Here is an 18,926-nt window from a genome sequence, read left to right on the forward strand (position 1 = left end):
CTCCATAATCTTCCCCGGCACCGAGGTCAGGCTGACAGGCCTGTAGTTCCCCAGATCCTCCTTCTGGCCCTTCTTGTAGATACTTGTAGGTGTTAATACTACTATAGTACAGTGGTAGCTGGTTTTTACAACTACTGTCAGAAGTTGGCATGATTTTGGGGTTCTCATTGCAATTCTAAAAAAATAAAAATTGAATTTCTGTTTAGAAACGTTATGGAAAGCCTTTTCTGCTGTGGTGCTTTTAATGTGTGGGATCAGGCTGGGGATTTTTAAGGAACAGGGAAGTTTCTTCAGTTATTCCACATACCTGAACAGCAGCAACAAAAACCCGACCCATGTTTTTCATACAGAGCTGGTGTCCTGGAACAAAAAAATGTTTTCATTTCTTTTAGTAGCAAAAGGAAATTCCAAACTGGGGCTTCTGTGGCAAATGAAATGAATTTTATTGCAACTTTAGTCAGGACCGCTGTTAGATACATTGAGTAAGAATGGCCTAGATATGGTGACTATCTAGATTGTAGCTTTTCCATTTTATGTACTGTTTCATATTCACAGAGATTTAAGTGTGCTTGTGTTACGGCATCTCTGTTTTGCTTTCTCTTTCTCTTATACTTAGAAGTAATTCAAAGGGAATAAAAGATGACTATATTGTTCGTGAGAAACTGGCTGCATCCTAGTTAAATAAAACCAGAGCTGGGCCATTCTGTGGGTGCTGCTCTAAACCAGCGAGACCTTTCCCATATAGGGTTAGGATATTTGTGTAAAGCTTGAGATGAGTCACTTGCTTGGATTTCCCACGTGATACAACATTACATGAAATCCAAAATAGTTTACTTTTACGCAGAACCAACCTAAGATCTTCAGTAAACTGATACAGTTAATGATGCATGTCTGTGCTTATGCATCATAATTTAAAGCTCTGGATCAAAAACTGTAGGAAATAGTTTCTGATTTTGTTTAGATTTACTGAAATTCAACTACATGTAACCTAAAGCTCTGCAATTCAAATACAGCCAGTCCCGTGAGGAAAAAAATGGATTAAAACATAGGAAACAAAGCTGGAAAGAATAAATTCTGACTTGTATCTGTAAATAGTTTATTTTTAGTTGAGACTTAAAGGAGCGTATTATTATAAAGAGTATATAAAATATTTCACAACTTTTTATAAAATATGGGAAATACAACTACTTTCTTGTAAATTAATTGAGATAGTTCTCAGAAAGCATAGTCTTGAAACCAAAGATTTGTATATTTAGTAAAATGTGAAATTACATACAACTTCATATTTGGGACTGCATCATATGGTCAACGAATTAAAGACATTTAGATGCGTGCTTTGGAAATTATGCTGTATTCCATGGGAATAGACAAAAAGAGGTTTTCAAAATGTGGTACTTGCTATTTGCTAAACGGACAAAGTTTGAGATATGATCATTTGCTATTTTCTTCAAGTTCTAATTTTTTTTCTTCCCACTGTTGCTTTGTTCGCTCTGTACTGTGAGCTCTGAGCTGCAAAATGCTACAGCACAACTGAGTCTAGTGGTGTGTGTAGAATGGGGGGTATTCAGTGTTCAGCAGTAGATATATGCAATAAGAGATAGATGACGTTGCAGATCGCTCTCGCATTTTGCTTTTTGCCTTGTTTATCCTGTGTGCTAGGGATCCTTTTTCAAGCAAGCCCCAGATTTTTGCAAAACCAAAATCTGACCGTTCTAAACAACAGAGCTAGTGCCTTTTTAAGGCAAGTGTTTAAATGCTGAACGCTTAAAGTTTAAACACGCTGAAAGTCAGTATTTCGTATTAATTGGCAAATATTATTTTTGGGAGAAGGGAATAGTTGCTGGTACTTCTTGGTGAAGCTGTGCTTCTCTGAAACCTGCATCTTGCATGACTCTCACTCTGGGCTTTCTGTTTCCAGAAATGACAAAGGCACTTAGAATTCAAATGCTGTTTGAAACAAAATCAAGAACGGAAGCAACAGCTGAGGAAAAACTTCTTGGTGGATGGTTGCATGGCAGCTTGCTTCTTCAGTCCTTCCCGGTGTTTTTTTCACAATGCTCATTTAGTTTAAAAACAAAACAGAAATCCCCCAGAAAGGATTCCCCTGACAGAAAAGCTCAACTATATACCTATTTGTATGCATTAGACATTGAAAGCGATTGCAGTAGGAGTGTTTGATTTGCTTGCCTTTTTTTAATCTTAAAAAAAATCAGCTTTACCTAACCAACATTTTGGATCGGTTACTAGTTTTGTGCATTTCTGCTGCTTTCCGATTGCTGTTTGAATGTAGCTTGAAAGAAATAATGAGTAAATGTGAAATATGAATTCCCATTTTAAAACTGTTAAAGATAATTGATAACTATGTATATTTATATAAAAGTGAATAAATACTTCAGTAAATTTACTCTATCAATCTGTAATAATTAGACCGGGGGGGAGGAAGATATGAAAACTAGGCTTAAGTAAGACTTTTAAAATAAAATTTTCCTGCTTGCTGCATGAATTTATTGGTTTAGCCCAAGATGATCAAAATAATTTCTGTGAATAGGAATTTGAACCCCTTTTTGGTGAGTGTACAGGCAGTGGTATAACAAGTTACTGCTTCCTAGCTAACATTTCTTTATTTCAAGTAGATTAGGAAAATGAGAGTCTTCTCATAAAGGCCAAAGCTGTGATCCCTGTTGGAAATCGTATACGGGATCTTGCTTCTGATCTCTTCGATGTACACCAGGGTGCTGGAGTGTCTCCTATATCACCAGGGCCCTCCAAGAGGTAACACGAAGTGTCTGGCACCTGCTGAAGGATGTCTGATCACTTGTATCGTGTATTTTGGCAACCTCTTTCACGTACACTCAGTGTGAGCTCTAAGCGTAGAACAAGAAAAATGGCATTGGATGTTACTTGCAGAAGTTACCGTTGTTGCCATAGTCTTCTCACCACATGTCCAAATCACAGAACCTCTATTTTTGAGAGAGGTTAATGAGGTCTTAGAAGACCTGCTTCCTTGAATTAAAAGACTGAACTTCCCCAGCTCAAACAAAAAGCTTCATGCTTTTTGTTCCTAAGTCCCAGTACACTGGATGCACTCTACTAGAGTAGAAAAGCCTGTGTTTTGGTTTGGTTTATTTAAAAAAAAAAAAAAAAAAAAAAAAAAAAAAACAAAATATGCAGGAGGAAAGAAAGGGAAAATTCAGAGTAAGAAGTAGGTTAAAAATATTTTCTGGTATCTTACATATATAATTAATTTACATATTTAAAAAATAAAATATAATTATTTATTAATTTAGGAAAAATTACCCTGCAATCTGTTAGTTTTAGTCATTACTTCCTCCTAGCTTCTCTTCCTCAAGTATTCCGTTTAGATGGGGGAACTATGTCTGAATCTAAAAACAAGAGATCTTTGCTTACTAAAGTAGTCCAAAGTAAGATTTACTGACCTTCGTAAATATTCTTAAGGACTAGCTGTAAGCATGAGCCAATACTTGATGAAAGTAACATCATCGTGAAACACCATCTACCTTAATGTACTTTGACAATTACTGTAATTAATTTTATAAGTAAGTTCAACAATGGGCGTAATTGTCTGTAAGGGTAAATTTTGAAGGGCGTCCCAGTGAACTTAGTGTTACGCTGATTTACAGCAGGGGAAGATTCAGTTCTGGGATTTCAAATCTAGAACTGCAGGAATCGGCTCCTTTGGGATATAGTAACAACTACTCATGTTCAAAGGAGCTAAAAAGACCGGGGATTTTTAGAAAGACCTTTTTTTAATAATTCGTTTTTAAAAATGTAGGCAGGGTAGCAGTTGTGTTGTCAGCATTGCGTGTTTGTAAAAACTGGCATTTAATCAGTAGCTATCAAAATGGTACATGAATTTCAGCTACTTTTATGAAACAAAAAAGGTGACAGTCCTCTTTGACAACCGTATAACTTGAGTTTACAGTTTCTATAGTTGTTTCTTTATAGCAGATAGCATAGTTCTGTTTTACAATTTCTTTTCTGTTTTTGCCTTCTTCCAGCAACTGATGGTTCTACAAAGAGAGAAGGATTAAATCAAAGTGCAGTAGATAACAAACCAAACCTAACACTTACGAGCCTTCATTAAGTGTTCTAGTGTTAACCGACACGTCTTTATTTTTATGTTAAACTGTGATACGCTGAGCAGCACAAACATACCACCTATGAACCCGCAGATTTAACATCCGTGGAACTAAATTAAGGCACGGAGCGGTGATACAACTTTCCTAAGGTCATACACAGAGTTAAGAACTTGCCCAGCTATCCCATGTTTTTTATCCGAGTCTGTTGGCCACATGATCATCTTTTCCAGCTGTTGTCACTATTTTTAAATAAACATGTTTTGGCATAGCCTATCAACTGCCTCTGCTCTGTGAATCAAAGTACTTGTCTAAGAATGTTTAGATGTTAATCAGTCATGAACTTAGGGACAAGAATTCAGGGTATGTATGTCTTTACTCTCTTCTTCCATGAGACAAAGTAATGGTTTAGAACTGGCAGCCGTTGACCAGGCAAATTATCATCCTTTCTTTTATATATGCATGAGGTTTTGTGGCACACAACTTGTTAGATATCTCTGCCAATCCATGACAGTTTTTTCTTCATAAAATAAATAATATCTAGGCCTCGCACAGCTGAATATCCATCCTCTTAGAAAAAACAGAACTCAACCCAGTGCTCATCACTTTGTTGCTGCTTCCTCTTTACTAATCTCCCAATTCAGTAGTCTGTCACCGTCTTCCTTGCTGTAGGTGGCTGGTTAGCCCGCTCCATCTGAAATTACGCATCCTTTGTTTAGCTTAGTCTAAGACTTGTTACAGAATTTAACAGCTGCACACACACGGCTAGCTAACGGACTCTCGCTAGTGTCTGTTCTGAGTAAGATTAGAGTGTTATCTTCGTATTTTTGCACTGTACCAAAATATAAATGTACATAATTTTATACAAAAGGCCATTCCCATACTCTCCAAATATCTTGAGCTTACTCCAGTGAACCCGTAACAAAGTTAATTCACAATGACTCGTTGTAGCCCAACCTTTTTATCATAGTTTAAGGCACGTAATATATTTTCATACCTTTACTACCCTTTTTTTGCCAAGATGCTGTAGTTCTTTCAGCTGCACCATGACCTTAAGTTACCAATTGGCACTTTTTGATCTTTAATTGCCTCTTCAAAAGGTTAAACACTCACGTTCAGTCATGTATTACCTATGTCTTCCATAGGAGTCAATGAACTTTAAAGGGTTATGGGAATCCCTCAGATTAATTTTATGAAATCTTTTTGGAAGGTACCTTACTGTTCAATCTCTCCAGAGAGAATAAGACGACATTTTCACTAACAAAATACCAGTTCTCAAAGAAATGAATGACTTTTTTTTTTTTTTTAATGAAGAAAGTTTATTGCAGGTCTTTCTTTTACAATTCTAGTAGAAAGTATAGCTAAGAAAGAAAATGAACTATGACCAATTCGTAAGAACGAGCAAAGGAAAAGAGTAAGCAGAATACATACTATATTGAACTAAGCATTATGGTAAAGATAAAGTCGCATCTATCTGTGACTGCAGATTAAGGATAGTTGCTCCCCAATCCTTGTTTCCAGTGCCTGCACCAGGTGAATAGGGGGATAGCACTGACAAACCTCCGATAGCTATTGATGGCAGCTATTTGCAGTAGCTCCTCAATCAGCCCACCCTAAAACTAGGAACTGCTCCATTCATCCTAGCTTAGATAACGTGCATCAGGCTTTCCGTTCACAGGTCCAAAGTCATTTTATTTTATCTAATAGGTAGTCTGACCCTGGAGAAAGGTGCGGATGGGACACTTTTGGTTAGGATAGAAAACGGCTAGAACAAAAAGGCTTCCTTGACTCCAGTCTTCGTTACGAATAAACGTCCAGTGCTCATGTTTACATCTCAAGTCATTTTTTTTAAATTCATATTATCTAAACACTACCCTGCAGCCTGCAAGTCCGATAATTTTCTTGATGCAAAACCAACCATCCTTCCCTCTGTCTCCAATGTTTGTCTCATGATATTTTACAGTTAGTCCACTAGAAAAATTTTTGTGAAAATTTGCCTCTTCGAGCTTAGTAGAAACTTGGCTAAAAATAGAGGCATCAGGAATAGAAGGTGAATGTAAGTTTTCTTCCCTTGTCCTCCTCTCCCGCTTTTCTGAGAATCCTCAGCAGAAGAACAGAATGGGGCCTGCTTGTACACAGGTGAGGCCAGGTAAATGTTCATCGTCTCACTGCTCATATAAAAATATGGTTAGCTACACAGCAAGTTAGTCTATTTAGAGCCCAAGGCCGTGTGAAATGCAGTTAATTAAACTAACACAGATGATAACTTAAAAATTGTCTAACTTTGCCAGAATCTTTCCCCTACTGCTGTTCTCAAGAGAAGGGCAAAGAGCACTCAAAAAGCACGTTCACTCACCCGCTATTAGAAGATCAGTCTCCCATGACAGAGCCTGCCTTGGGCTCGCCACGAGAGGGTGCACGCAAATTGAAAACAAACTGACGCGTGAAATGAAGAGAAATTGTGGCGAGAGTGCAGGGAGCTTCAGTTGGATTTGGTTTCATCAGTCCTACGCACCCGGCTGATCCCCAGCAAACTCGGGAGGTACCGAGGCAGGGACTGTGGGGGATCTGAGTGGCTCAGAAGCAGCAGGGAAGAGGGTCTTGGACCCAGCCACACGAGGATCATCAGCTGCAGCAGTAATTGCAGAAATTTTCTCCATTCCAGCTCTACCAGAGTCCTGACAGCGCTTGCTGCAGAAAATCTGACTCTCTTTATCTAGAGCTGTGTTCTAAAAACAAACAAAAAAAAACCCAAGGCAAAATATAAAGAGAGCAGTTAAATCAAAACCCTGTCTTACCTTAAGCGTTAAAACAATCTACAGGACATTAAGTGCATGCATTAGAGCCAGAAAAAAAGGAGAAATAACATTAGAAATCTTATATATAATTAATTGTAGCGTTTTGTGGTGCTGACTTTGGAAAACATAAGGAAAACTTATCCTCCAGACATACGTTTGCCATGATGGTGCGAGTTTAAAATTTTGTCTTGCAAGTCTGATGTAGAAAAAAATTTACACGAGTGGTTATAATATGGCAGGAAATCTTCACACTAGCTATTAGCAAAATTTATGTACCTGTGTTTTTGGAGACACAAGAAATCACATGATGCTTAGTGAAAACTTAATAATACATTTTCTGTAACAAACCACATGGTACAGAAGTGTAGCTGTTTGTTGGTGAAGATCACAGATGAAAACCTAACGATTTTTTCTGTCTTAAAGAAAAGGGTCTACTTTTCCGCTTATTGTTGAGAGTAGGCAAATGACCTACAGCTGACACAGTGGCAAAAATGCATCATTTCTGAATACTATACTTAAAAATTGATTTACCGGAGAAGGGAGTAGCAGGTTAGAATGAAAACTGAGAACTCTATAGTGCGGTAGGTGGATTATCTGGAGTATGTGGTGTGTCTGCTAAAGCCGACAACTTTCATACCCTCTGAAGGATACTGCAAGTTGTGTTAAACCATAGTGTAATGTTTAATTGCAAGTGGAATGTCTAAAGTGACCTAGAGGGAATTCTAGTAGTTCTGTGTCAAAAATATATGTCAAAATTGCTTTCTGAGACTTGGAGGGACAGCGTAATTGGTCTTGTTTCACAGTTTGAAGGCTGATCCTGATCATTATAAATCCATATACTTCTTTGATTAACTATTTACTTTGTGGAAGATTCAAGTACCAGTGGTAATACAGATTTAAGTTAACAGAGATTAATTAAGTTCTTTGTAGTTTAGCAGTTATGTAGAATGGTGCAAGGTACTCTTATTCTGGTTACGTACAGCTTGGGCTTTCTACAGTAATCCACAAACGTGTGACACGAACTGTGGAGCAGAGCACAAATACATGTTTCACCTTTGTGGCACGCCCACATATGTATGTGTAAGCATTATACGACACTGTTACGTGGAATTTCGTATTTTGAGCTGGGATGTGCTAATTGTGTAAAGTTAAGGCCAGGTGCTCTGCCTTTTCTTTAGCAATTTCTTTTTTTGATTGATTGCTCAGAAGGACTTGCTTAACTAATGTAAAAATTTCTATGTATTCTTAGTGGAGTTTGTCTAACACACTATTCACTAAAATACGTAGTTTTAGATACTGAAATAATTTTCTGAAACAAGTTAAAGTTAGCATGTATTTTTTTTCAGATGTGGTTTATTGCATCAAAGTCATCAAGGACAGCAGAAATAAGGTACTTACTTATCCTCTTTTTTCCAAACTGATCATACAGCTTGGTAGTGAAAATTTACTTCATTATGGGGTACCTAAATTCAAATTTCTCTTTTACCTGACTTTGCAAAGAGCTGGGCTAGTATCTCAGATTTCTCAAATAGAGGACTTCTAGAATTTGCAGGTATACGGATGGTGGGTTGTTCTGGAATCAATCTCGCTCAGACCCTCCTGCTGAAACTATTTTATTTTTTATAATGATGTGGCTGTGTGCTGGGGCAGGGGAGGCAGCAAGGAGCCTTATGATAGCCCTCCTCCCTCCTGCCAGGCTTCTTCAGACCAAAGTACTGAGTATAAAAGTTCCCAAAACAAAAGGTTAAGTTTTTGAATTTAGTGTATTTTGGTTTTGTTGGGTTTTTTTGGTGTTTTTTTTTTAATTGAGTTACAACATTAGTCTACATGCATACAGGTACAAGGAGAAAATTCAATAGTACACAATTGAATTCTCTGCTACTAACAATCGACTTTGCAAATGGAGCATGCAAGGAAATGATTAGCTGAACTGTAGTTAAGCTTTTGAGATTAGCTATGATGTGCAGTAGTTTTATCATTATCAAAGTAGCTGCTATGCTGGCAGAATTGCATTTCCTCTTTTGCTTGCTGGAAAAAGAATTGTGAATAAATAGGTTTCTGCTCTTTCAGTGGCAGGGTAAGTAAAGGGAAAGGAAATGCTCTCAGTTCATGCTGATGGTGATTTTCTCCTGTGCTGTCCTCACAGCAGCCTCTGATAATTGTCACACATTGCAGGTAGCAATACATACCTATGTAATGGCAATTTAGGATTTTTTTTTTTTTTAAAGACAGAAGAGGGGGGCTTAATTTTACTGTTGCTAAGTAAAATGTTTTTATTAATTTTGGACCGATTACATTCTGACTAGCTCTGTGATACCATAAAGGCTGAAGTGACAATTAAAATTTTTATTTTAAATGGAAACAATGCTTATTTCAGTGGTTTTGTGTTTTTGGTTGTCTTCATAGGATTCCCATCTTTTTCTAATTGCTTTTGGATATTGTAAGATACACACATGCAGAAAATTACTCCGAGGGGAATAGACCAAGATATGTCTGAGGAGGTTAAAAAATAGCTAGTTATATCAGTGTTTGCTTAGAATATTTCAAATATGCATCACTTAATACAGAAACTTTTTTGGTAAGTGTTTAAAAGATTTTCCTTCAGTGTTTTCATGTGGCTGTAAAGCTCTTTCCACTTCAGACTGGCTGAGTTATTTCTCCTTTCTTCTTGTTACAAATGGAGAACGTGTATTTCTTGTGCAGCAGAACAAAGCATCGCAGTTAGTACGTACCATCGCCTTGGACCTACTCAGAGGAAAGCAATGCAGGCATTGGGAAAGGAGGAAAAAGGAAGGAAGCAAGGGACAGAAACTAGACTTACTTTAAGCAGAACTAACACAATTGCAACAAATTTAAATTTACAGAACATTTTGAAATTGACAAAAAAAATCAGTAATGAATTAACAGCAACATGCTTTTAGGGGCAGAGTCTCCTGTGCAAGAACACTGAAGTAGGTATGTGCAGTTTTACTTATCTGCCACATGATGGTATTATCTGCATTGGCCAGATCACAATATTTGAATGAAGTGATGCTAAATGGGATTCCATTAAATATGCAGGTGGACTGATATAGCAATGCACTGCAATACATGAGAATTACAACACTGTGCTTGTCTGAATCTGAATGTTTTTAAGCAATGAGTGCTAGTACAAGTAAAAATCTTAACATGAAGATAACCAATGCTCTAGATAAACCAGGGCAAGAATAACAAATTGGGGGCTTAACCCTCGTTAGATTACAGCGTTTTGAACGAGAAGTTACTTTTCCCTTCAGCAATAACTGGGAGCTACATTCAGAAATAAATATTATGCGTTTACATCCTTCCGTACCTGTTAGAAGGAAATAAGGCAGGAAAAGGGAAAATGAGAAGTTTTACCGAGGTGTACTTTCCTGGCTGAAGCAATGTCAGTAGCTAACAGAATCAGAAAAAACCCACACCAATAAGAAGCCAGAAGTTACGCTGTGTCAGAGATCTGAGACAGGCTTAAGTGGCATGCAAGTTGGAGAGGGGCCGAGAGTTAGAATTAAAATTGCTCTTATTACATATAGTGCATTTTATACCAGTTTTCAGCTTCAGGCTTATCCATAGTCTCAACAGTATAAAGAATGAAGCTCTGAAGTCCCTCTCAAACTGTCAAGTCAAACTGTCAAATGAAATGTAGACAACAGCATGAACCTAAAATTCATTTTCTGACTTCTCTCATTTTTATTTTTATGTTACCACTTTTCCTACATTTAAATCTTTGGCCTATTATGTATTTGCAAAAGCATACATGTATGCAGAAACATTATTAAAATTTACCTACTTTCAGATGATTAAAACAATTCTTTGTTAACATTAATACTAACAGGGAGGGGTGGGGGTGGAAATCACTGTTATGTTACTACCATAGATGGTTTTATTTTTCTTTTAGTAACTAAAGATACTCTTTGTGCACAGTGTCCATCCTTGCATTAGACAAGAATGGACCACAATAAAAACAGAATGGCAGTTCAACGTACTGATAAGAGTAAACTCCTTTTCTTCTACCATGATTCACACATCTGCCTTCTGGAATTACTGTTTATGTAAGTTCAGCTATAGATCATCAGGGTTCCTTTGTATGCTTTGAAGAAAGTTCCCCATTAGGGAACAGAAAAAACATAGCAGGGGTTAGACTGGGACAAAATTAATGTGGTAAACACTCAATACTACGAAGAAAGTTTCTGAAATGGAGTCTGGTTTCCCGGCAAGCATAGTGTTGAACAACAGTATGCTCAAGATCAAGCAATACCTGGTTGGGCAGAGGGGAAGAGCCTACTTAACTAACTAGGTAGTCAGTATGATAAAAAATTACAGTTTTTATAATGAAAGATTTCAAGTCATTAATAAGCTTCATTTCAACATACAACTACTTAGTGTTTACATGTTTGTTTGAAAGCTTGTTTTTATAGCTGAGCTAGCACACTGTGATAGACTTGGTTGCTCTCAAGCGATGAGGAGACAATCCACACTATACACAAATACAGACTAGAATTAGAGACTATTCTAGCTTTGCTTTTGCTATTCTTGCACCACGCATGCTCATAGAGCACTGTTAGGAAAATACGCAATGTATAATATCAATGTATAAAAATGTTCATTTCTCTTACCATGATGACAGAAACCCCAGCAGATGTGTTGTTTTGCTTGGGTAGGGTGTTATTAAAGTGCTGCTTCAGTTTACCTGTTACTTCAGCTTGCATATTATTCTCCTGGGAAGCATCATCCTGTGTAAGAATAAACACAATATTGAAGTTAGGAAAAAAACCAAAAGTATGTTTGAACGTAACGGAGTAAAAGAGAAGTTTTCTATTATTCTCAGGTCCTTCCTGCTTTTTCATACGAAGTAAGTGTTCAGACAGGCAGCCCACAAGTGAATGCCCTCTGCTACATGAGATATGTGTTAAGACAAATTAGAGGAAAGGAACGTAGCAACCACTGTTTTATGTATGAACTTCTATTTCTTAAAATGCCATGTGACGCTGTATACTTTCAGTCCATTGATTTGTCCCACAATTATAAGCTGCAAGTTTGATTCAAGCTTGTTAAAAATAACATGCTTGAAATAATGTTAAAAATAAAAAGCATATTTGTCATTTGGCTTTCTTTTAAATCAGCATTTTAAATGGTCCATCATGTCCTAAGTGTGGAAACGTTATACAGTACCATAAATGCATTTGAGAGGAGCTGTTATGCATAGACACACTCATTATAGTTATCTTCTCTTGTTTGAGGGAACTCCATAGATCATATTCAGTCCCTCTTTTAAAATGTGTGTGGCAGTAAACATTGACTACGTACATGTAAACCTAGTATTTATTAATAATGAACTGATTTTAGATCAATAAGCAATGCACTTTGGTGTTCCCCATTGCTGCTGTCCAAAAAGACGAAGGACCCAGCAGCCATCAGCTCAGTGCCTATGTTAAATTAGGTATTTTATTTGCTAATTTTATTTCTCTTATGAAGCTTGAAGTGCTTAAAGTACAATCTCCTGTTTCTTGAAGTAGCATTGCAGCAAGTAATATACCAACATGCACAACAGTGCTTCCACGTACACATTTTTGAGATGACTGTTTACTAGGTTGAATGTGAAATAACAAAAAAGATGCCCAAGTCACACATCTGCCTGTCGTGTTATGTTTAAGCAGGGTTATAGCAACCCCCAGCACCTTCTAATCACAGTCAGCAAGTGATATCCTTTACTCGATTCTTTCAGAGCACAGAAGCTAACAGTGCTGTCAGAGCTGAAGCTAACTTCAGACTCTTGCTGTTCAATAAACAGAAATGGGCATAGTAGAAATGTATTGCTGCTTCTGAAAACTACACTTTAATGGTTAGATTTACAGATTTAATATCAAATTAGAGACAAGTAAAATGTACTTTACTCACTGACACCCAGGGATGGCTTAGGATCTGTGCTGCTGTATATCGGGCTTCAGCATTCACATGTAACATCAGGCTAATTAACTCCTTTATTTAAAAAAAAAAAAAAAAAGAAAAAAGGAAAAAAAAAGAAAAGAAAAAAAGGAAAAAAAAGAAAGGGGAAAAAAAAAAGATTTGAGGAGAGGGGGGAAGGACATTACAATGGAAAATCTTGTTGCACCAAGTTCTTCTCAGTGCAATTTTCTTGCTACCTGGGTGAAAAAAAAACAGCTTACACCAATAGCAGAACAATGATACTAATGTGACTTCAGTGGAATAAACAATTTGCCCTTTAGGTTTAGAGTATGCTAGACCGCGTATTTCATGTCAACTTCCTTATTGTATTCATGTTTCACCGAGTCCTTTGAAACCAGATGAAAAGGAAATGTTAAAAAAACCAGCTATAACGTTCCAGTTTGTTCTTTATATATTCATGCAGGTGACCAGAACAAAAACAAACCTGGGACAGATGAGATCCAATATGGGCAGTGTACATGCACATAGTAACAGTACATAAAGAGCACAAATCAGAGGCAAGAAACTGCATCTGAAATTCAAGAAACTGCTGAAATTATTTGAAAACTATGTTCTCTTCTGTGTTGCTCCAGAAGAATAAAAGACGTTTAACTTATTTCATCAGCTAAGGATCACCTGGTATAGGAAAAACCAGACAGATAGAAAGAGAAGAATGCTTAATTCTACTAATTATATGGTTAATCCCAAAAGACTTGGTATTGTGGCTTTCATCATATTTTAGAGACACTAGAGCAGATGTCTTTAGCTTTATCAAATACTTCCATGGGCCCTCTCTTAAGAGTGCCTACAGATGTGATAAACCTTAAGAGGTCATTGATACAAAGCAGTCAGTAAAATAAAATAAAAAATAAAAAAAAAAAACAAAAACCCAAACCAACTTTCTTCAGTTGTTTATTCATTCAAGTTTCTTCTTACAAAACTAACAACTAGTTTACTGGTGTAACTCCTGGTTCTACAAGCCTATTAAAACAATTATGTCTCCCTCCCAAATGAACAACTTCATGTACTTGGAGCCAAATGCCCCCTCGAAAAACCTTTTATAGCCTTCAAATTGTCAGTCTTCATATTCTTATCAAGGGTATTTCAAGGAAATTGTTCATCACTTCAGCTTTGGGAAATGGCTTCTTCAAGCAGGCAAGTGCCGGGTCCTGCACTTGGGTCACAACAACCGCATGCAACACTACAGGCTTGGGGAAGAGTGGCTGGAAAGCTGCCTGGCAGAAAAGGACCTGGGGGCGTTGGTTGACAGCCAGTTGAATATGAGCCGGCAGTGTGCCCAGGTGGCCGAGAAGGCCAACAACATTCTGGCTTGTATCAGAAATACAAGCTGGCCAGCAGGAGCAGGGAAGTGATCGTGCCCCTGTACTTGGCACTGGTGAGGCCACACCTTGAATACTGTGTTCAGTTTTGGGCCCCTCACTATGAGAAAGACATTGAGGTGCTGGTGTGTGTCCAATGAAGAGCAATGAAGCTGGTGAAAGGTCTAGAGCACAAGGCTTATGAGGAACGGCTGAAGGAACTGGGGTTGTTTAGTCTGGAGAAAAGGGGGCTCAGGGGAGATGATCTCACTCTCAACTACCTGAAAGGAGGTTGTAGCCAGGTGGGTGTCGGTCTCTTCTTCCAAGTAACAAGTGATAGGATGAGAAGAAATGGCCTCAAGTTGCACCAGGGGAGGTTTAGGTTGGATATTAGGAAAAATTTCTTCCCCAAAAGGGTTGTCAAGCACTGGAACAGGCTGCCCAGGGAAGTGGTTGAGTCACCATCCCTGGAGGTGTTTAAAAGATGTGTAGATGTGGCGCTTAGGGACATGGTTTAGTGGTGGACTTGGCAGTGCTAGGTTAACGATTGGACTTGATGATCTTAAAGCTCTTTTCCAACCTAAACAATTCTATAATTCTATGATTCTAAACTCTCCCTTTCCTAGTAAATGATTCTATTCTATAGTAACATACCTAACTAAGAGGTTTCCCTGCCAGCCAAGTTATTTAGTCTGTGTAAGTCTGAAGTGAAATGTCACCTTTAGTACCAGGATTGAAGGCTTGCTTTGTTCAGAATGCATGTCTGGAAGAGTGTGAGATGACTGGAGTTTGGGAAGTGTTGGCAAACGGATAAACAGCCATTGGGAAATGCAGAAAAAATGCAACTTCTCATTGGCTGGATAATAAATAATCTCCACTTGCTAATTAGAGTCCTTAGATATCATTCAGAGCATGTTACTGAATTTAGCTTAAGAAGTGGGGCTTAAAAGTTGGAACCCTTATCCTACAGACACAATAATTTTAAACACAAATGGCAGTGATGACACAAGAACTATTAGGAATAGCAAATCAAGCTGGCTGCACCCCTTGATAAGTTCTAATAACTGGCCCAAGTAAAATAGGAACAAATGATGTCAATTGCATTCAGTCCACATAGCAATAAGTTTTCTTTTTTAAAAGAGTGATAGGAGGGGAAAAATCAGAGAGACTGATTTTACAGCTGAAGCACTGAACCTACTATAATATTCCATCATTAAGTAAACTGAATAGCACGTGATGTTCACTGAATACAACTGGCATTCTGCTACACTTACTCACTCAGACAATAACATGATGGCCTGCAAAACCTGAGCTTTCATCAAGCACTGTTAAGCTAACTAAAAAGGCACAGCAAGCTGGAAGAGTGGTTAAGAGTCTGTTCTGAATCTTCTATTCTGCTTTTCTAACAGAGCGCAGTCTTGTCAGAAACATTATTTCAGGAAAACATATCAGTACCTTTGCTGAATCAGTGATGTTATCCCAGTAGGGAGAAGGAAATTCCAGCTTCCCAACAAGTATCTGATCAAAGAGGTCTTCCTGAAGGTTGTTTTCACTGTAGAACACCATAATGAAAAAGATCATGAGAAAGAAGTCAATTTGCCACGCAAATTTTTAACTTGATTTGGGGATGGAACAGAAATGATGTTATATTAACTACTATAAATGCATAATTTGCAAGCTTATATAGTGGCAGCACTTCTGAGGTGTTTGCCATAGTTACGCTGTCAGGAGTGATGAGAACAGAAAAACTAATATATTGAGGTGAAAGGACTTCCACTGGAATAGAGACTGCATACCTAACATGCAGGAACAGGAAAGGTGATTAAAAAATGTCACTTGCCAGCCTAGTTCTGAAGGACCTGCTACAGAAAGCGTATGATGGGGAAGAAGTGTAGTGAAATGAGCCTCTTCTCTTAAACTATCACAACAGGAGAATTTTCAAAATCCAAAGAGGAGATGCGGAAAACACATGATACATTTAGTTTACCGAGTATTGGCAGGCTACTGATACTGAAAGGGTAAGTACTTTTTTATCAAAAACATGGTATCATGAATATCCAGAGCTCAATGGCAGCAGGTTTTTTGTTTTTTAACCTCTGTTTGTTGGCCCTAGCTGCTGTGAACATCCACCCAACCTACTTCTGTAATGAACAATTTACCTCTTGCGTTGGTTTTGCAACAAATATTTATTAACCTTGGTTAAGACCGGATTCTAATAGCATGGTATGGACATTCTTCATGCCCAACCCCCAAACTCTATTCAAAGCAATTGCCATTTGTTTGTATAGTATATCTTTCAAAACATGTTTTCAGTTTTAAACATGAACTAACCACATGCAAAAAAACCCCCCTAAGCTAAATGGTAATTTTTCCATTAATTGTTTATATTGTATTCTTTGCAAAATATTCAGTCTGACGATTTTTAGTTAAAAACTGAGTCTTTTGCTGTCAAAATGGACAAACAGACTGTGCACAAATAACTTATAAGTTAAGAGGAAAATTATTGGTAAAAGGTGCTAATTCCTTCTCATTCCCTTGCAAAAATATTGCTGAGGCACAAAGCATATCCATTTGATTTTTAGTAGAACTCATACGTATTGTGACATTGAGTAGCAAGAATCATATTTGCAAACTCCATCGCTCATATGACACTTACCAAAGAGATTAACAAGGTTAAAAATGCAACATAAGCAAATTCTTCCCCTCACCTCAGTTTACCGTTAACCTTTACCCTCAACACTACAAACCAGTAAGCTGCTGTGTCCAAATGGAAACGCTAGAGGGCAAAGCATACACGTTCATTGAACTGGGATACACCTAGCAGACAAAAGGAAAAGAAACTATGCCCTCACACCACCATATGCCTGCACACAGCAGTAAACCAGCAGCTCCCTTAGAAAAATAAGTAAATAAAATTGATCCCAAAACCTGACAAGAGGGAAAAGTGAAAACAATTTAAAAAAACAACAAAAAGGTAAAGAAAATGTGTCAGTCTAATCCTTTTTTTCCCCAGGATGCCTTCTTCAGTGAGATAGGTAAGACTTGCTCAGAAAGAACTTGGTTCTTTACTATTTTTCCCTTTGACGTACAGGGACACTCACCTGCGAAACGGAGGAAATCCACATAACAGTATGTATGTAATCACACCTGCAGCCCAAATATCCACCTTTAAGCCGTATCTGAGAAAACAAGACTGTGTTACTTGTGCTGGATTAACAAAAAAAGTCATTCCAATCAAACAATTGATTACATTTACATGAATATATACTGAGAATCTCTTCTAAGTTACTTGCTGATGATGTGGAAATGTATTTTGTACCTAAGTATCATTTCACTTAGCATCCTTCATAGTCTTTAGGAAACCATGATAACATAATTTTTCATTGATTCCCCCCCCCCGGCTAAGCCTCAAGTCTCTCCAGGGTCTTCTGAATATACCCAGATTCAATTCAGTATCAAGGTTTCCCAATCCAGAATCACTAATGATAAAAGACAAGAATGTGCTTTCTCAGTCCCCATATTGGAGTAACTATCGCTAAGGTTATCATGTGTTGCTAAGCAACAAGAAAGATACCAATTCTCCAGTCTCTTGAATGAGTAACACAGGGAAGAAGAACTGCACTTTTCTTTTAAAGCACTGAAATTAAAACACTAGAGGTCAAAAAGAGAAAAGAATAGGAAAAAAGACCTATCTAGTAGATTCAGTTTGTCAAAATCTAAAACATGCAGATGAAGCGCCCTTTGACGCTTGAGCTCACTGCAGCTGCGAAATGTTTCTCAATATGACAAATGCACTGAACAATGGTCGAAACAATACAACAAACCTCCCTCCATTAAGAAGACCAAATTCAGAATGGTCACAGCTATGGCAAGAGTCAGCTAGTATGGAATGGAGGTCTAAAAGGAAAGATGACTTGTGAAATGCTACCATCTTACAAAATTATTTTGTATTTATGCAACCACCTGTTAAATACAGAAAAATGAGGTTGTTTAATTAAACCAAGTACCAAATAGCACGCGTCACCCAAACAAGGTCACTTGAATTAACATGATCTAATTAGACCTGCTCTGAGAACAGGTTTAGACTAGGTGACCTCTGGAGTCTCTTCCAATACAGATTATTCCATTTCTAACATGAATGCTGTTTTGCTTGCCAGTTTTTCCCCAAGCAGCTGCCATGGCTGGTACAATGGGCCCTCAGCAGTGAGGTGAGGCAGAGAACACAAACCAATAAACTGCACTGCACCAGTGCTGGTCCTAGGGAGATGGTAAGGAGGCAAAGGTGAATTCTGGGAGCAGGGCGAGCGAGGAAACTGGCCTCTTCGAGGACCTGAATGATGCCTGTTTTCTCATAGGTGGTTTGGTTACAAAAAGACGGAGGACCATCCTATTAGAGCATTCTAGTTCTTACAACAGTTAGGGGCTACCTGCCAAAAATAACCGGTTACAAGACCTACGTCTTAGTCAGTCATCCTCACCCTGTCTCTGCTATGATTTCTGGAGCCACATATGTGGGTGTACCACAGACGGTATATAAAGGTCCTTCAACCACAGTTGCCAGTCCAAAGTCTCCTAGCTTCAAAGACTTGGTTCCATCTGGATATTCACATACCTAGAATCAGCAAAATAAAAACAGAATGAGGAGGAGAACATCTGCATTTTTAAAATCCTTTAATTTGTTTGAAAAATAATAATCATCACACTGAGAAAACAGGAAAACGAAGTAACTTCCACAGCCCTGTAGGGAA

At 37.9% G+C, this 18,926-nt stretch overlaps 1 protein-coding gene across 1 annotated transcript in view; it reads right to left on the reverse strand.

Moving 5' to 3' along the window:
• Window positions 1–5,404: 5,404 nt before the first annotated feature.
• DCLK2 (doublecortin-like kinase 2) overlaps window positions 5,405–18,926 on the reverse strand; it is a 135,959-nt gene continuing 122,437 nt past the window's right edge. Inside the window, exons 17-22 of the mRNA XM_009327510.1 lie at window positions 18,657–18,790; window positions 17,280–17,357; window positions 15,634–15,730; window positions 12,812–12,892; window positions 11,530–11,646; window positions 5,405–6,826 (exon numbers count right to left, since the gene is read on the reverse strand). Of these exons, the coding sequence (XP_009325785.1) occupies window positions 6,605–6,826; window positions 11,530–11,646; window positions 12,812–12,892; window positions 15,634–15,730; window positions 17,280–17,357; window positions 18,657–18,790 (729 nt within the window). The 3' untranslated portion in view covers window positions 5,405–6,604. The remainder of the gene's footprint in view (window positions 6,827–11,529; window positions 11,647–12,811; window positions 12,893–15,633; window positions 15,731–17,279; window positions 17,358–18,656; window positions 18,791–18,926) is intronic.

Source organism: Pygoscelis adeliae, unplaced genomic scaffold (genome assembly GCF_000699105.1).
Source record: "Pygoscelis adeliae isolate BGI_AS28 unplaced genomic scaffold, ASM69910v1 Scaffold157, whole genome shotgun sequence".
NCBI classification, from domain to species: Eukaryota; Metazoa; Chordata; class Aves; order Sphenisciformes; family Spheniscidae; genus Pygoscelis; species Pygoscelis adeliae.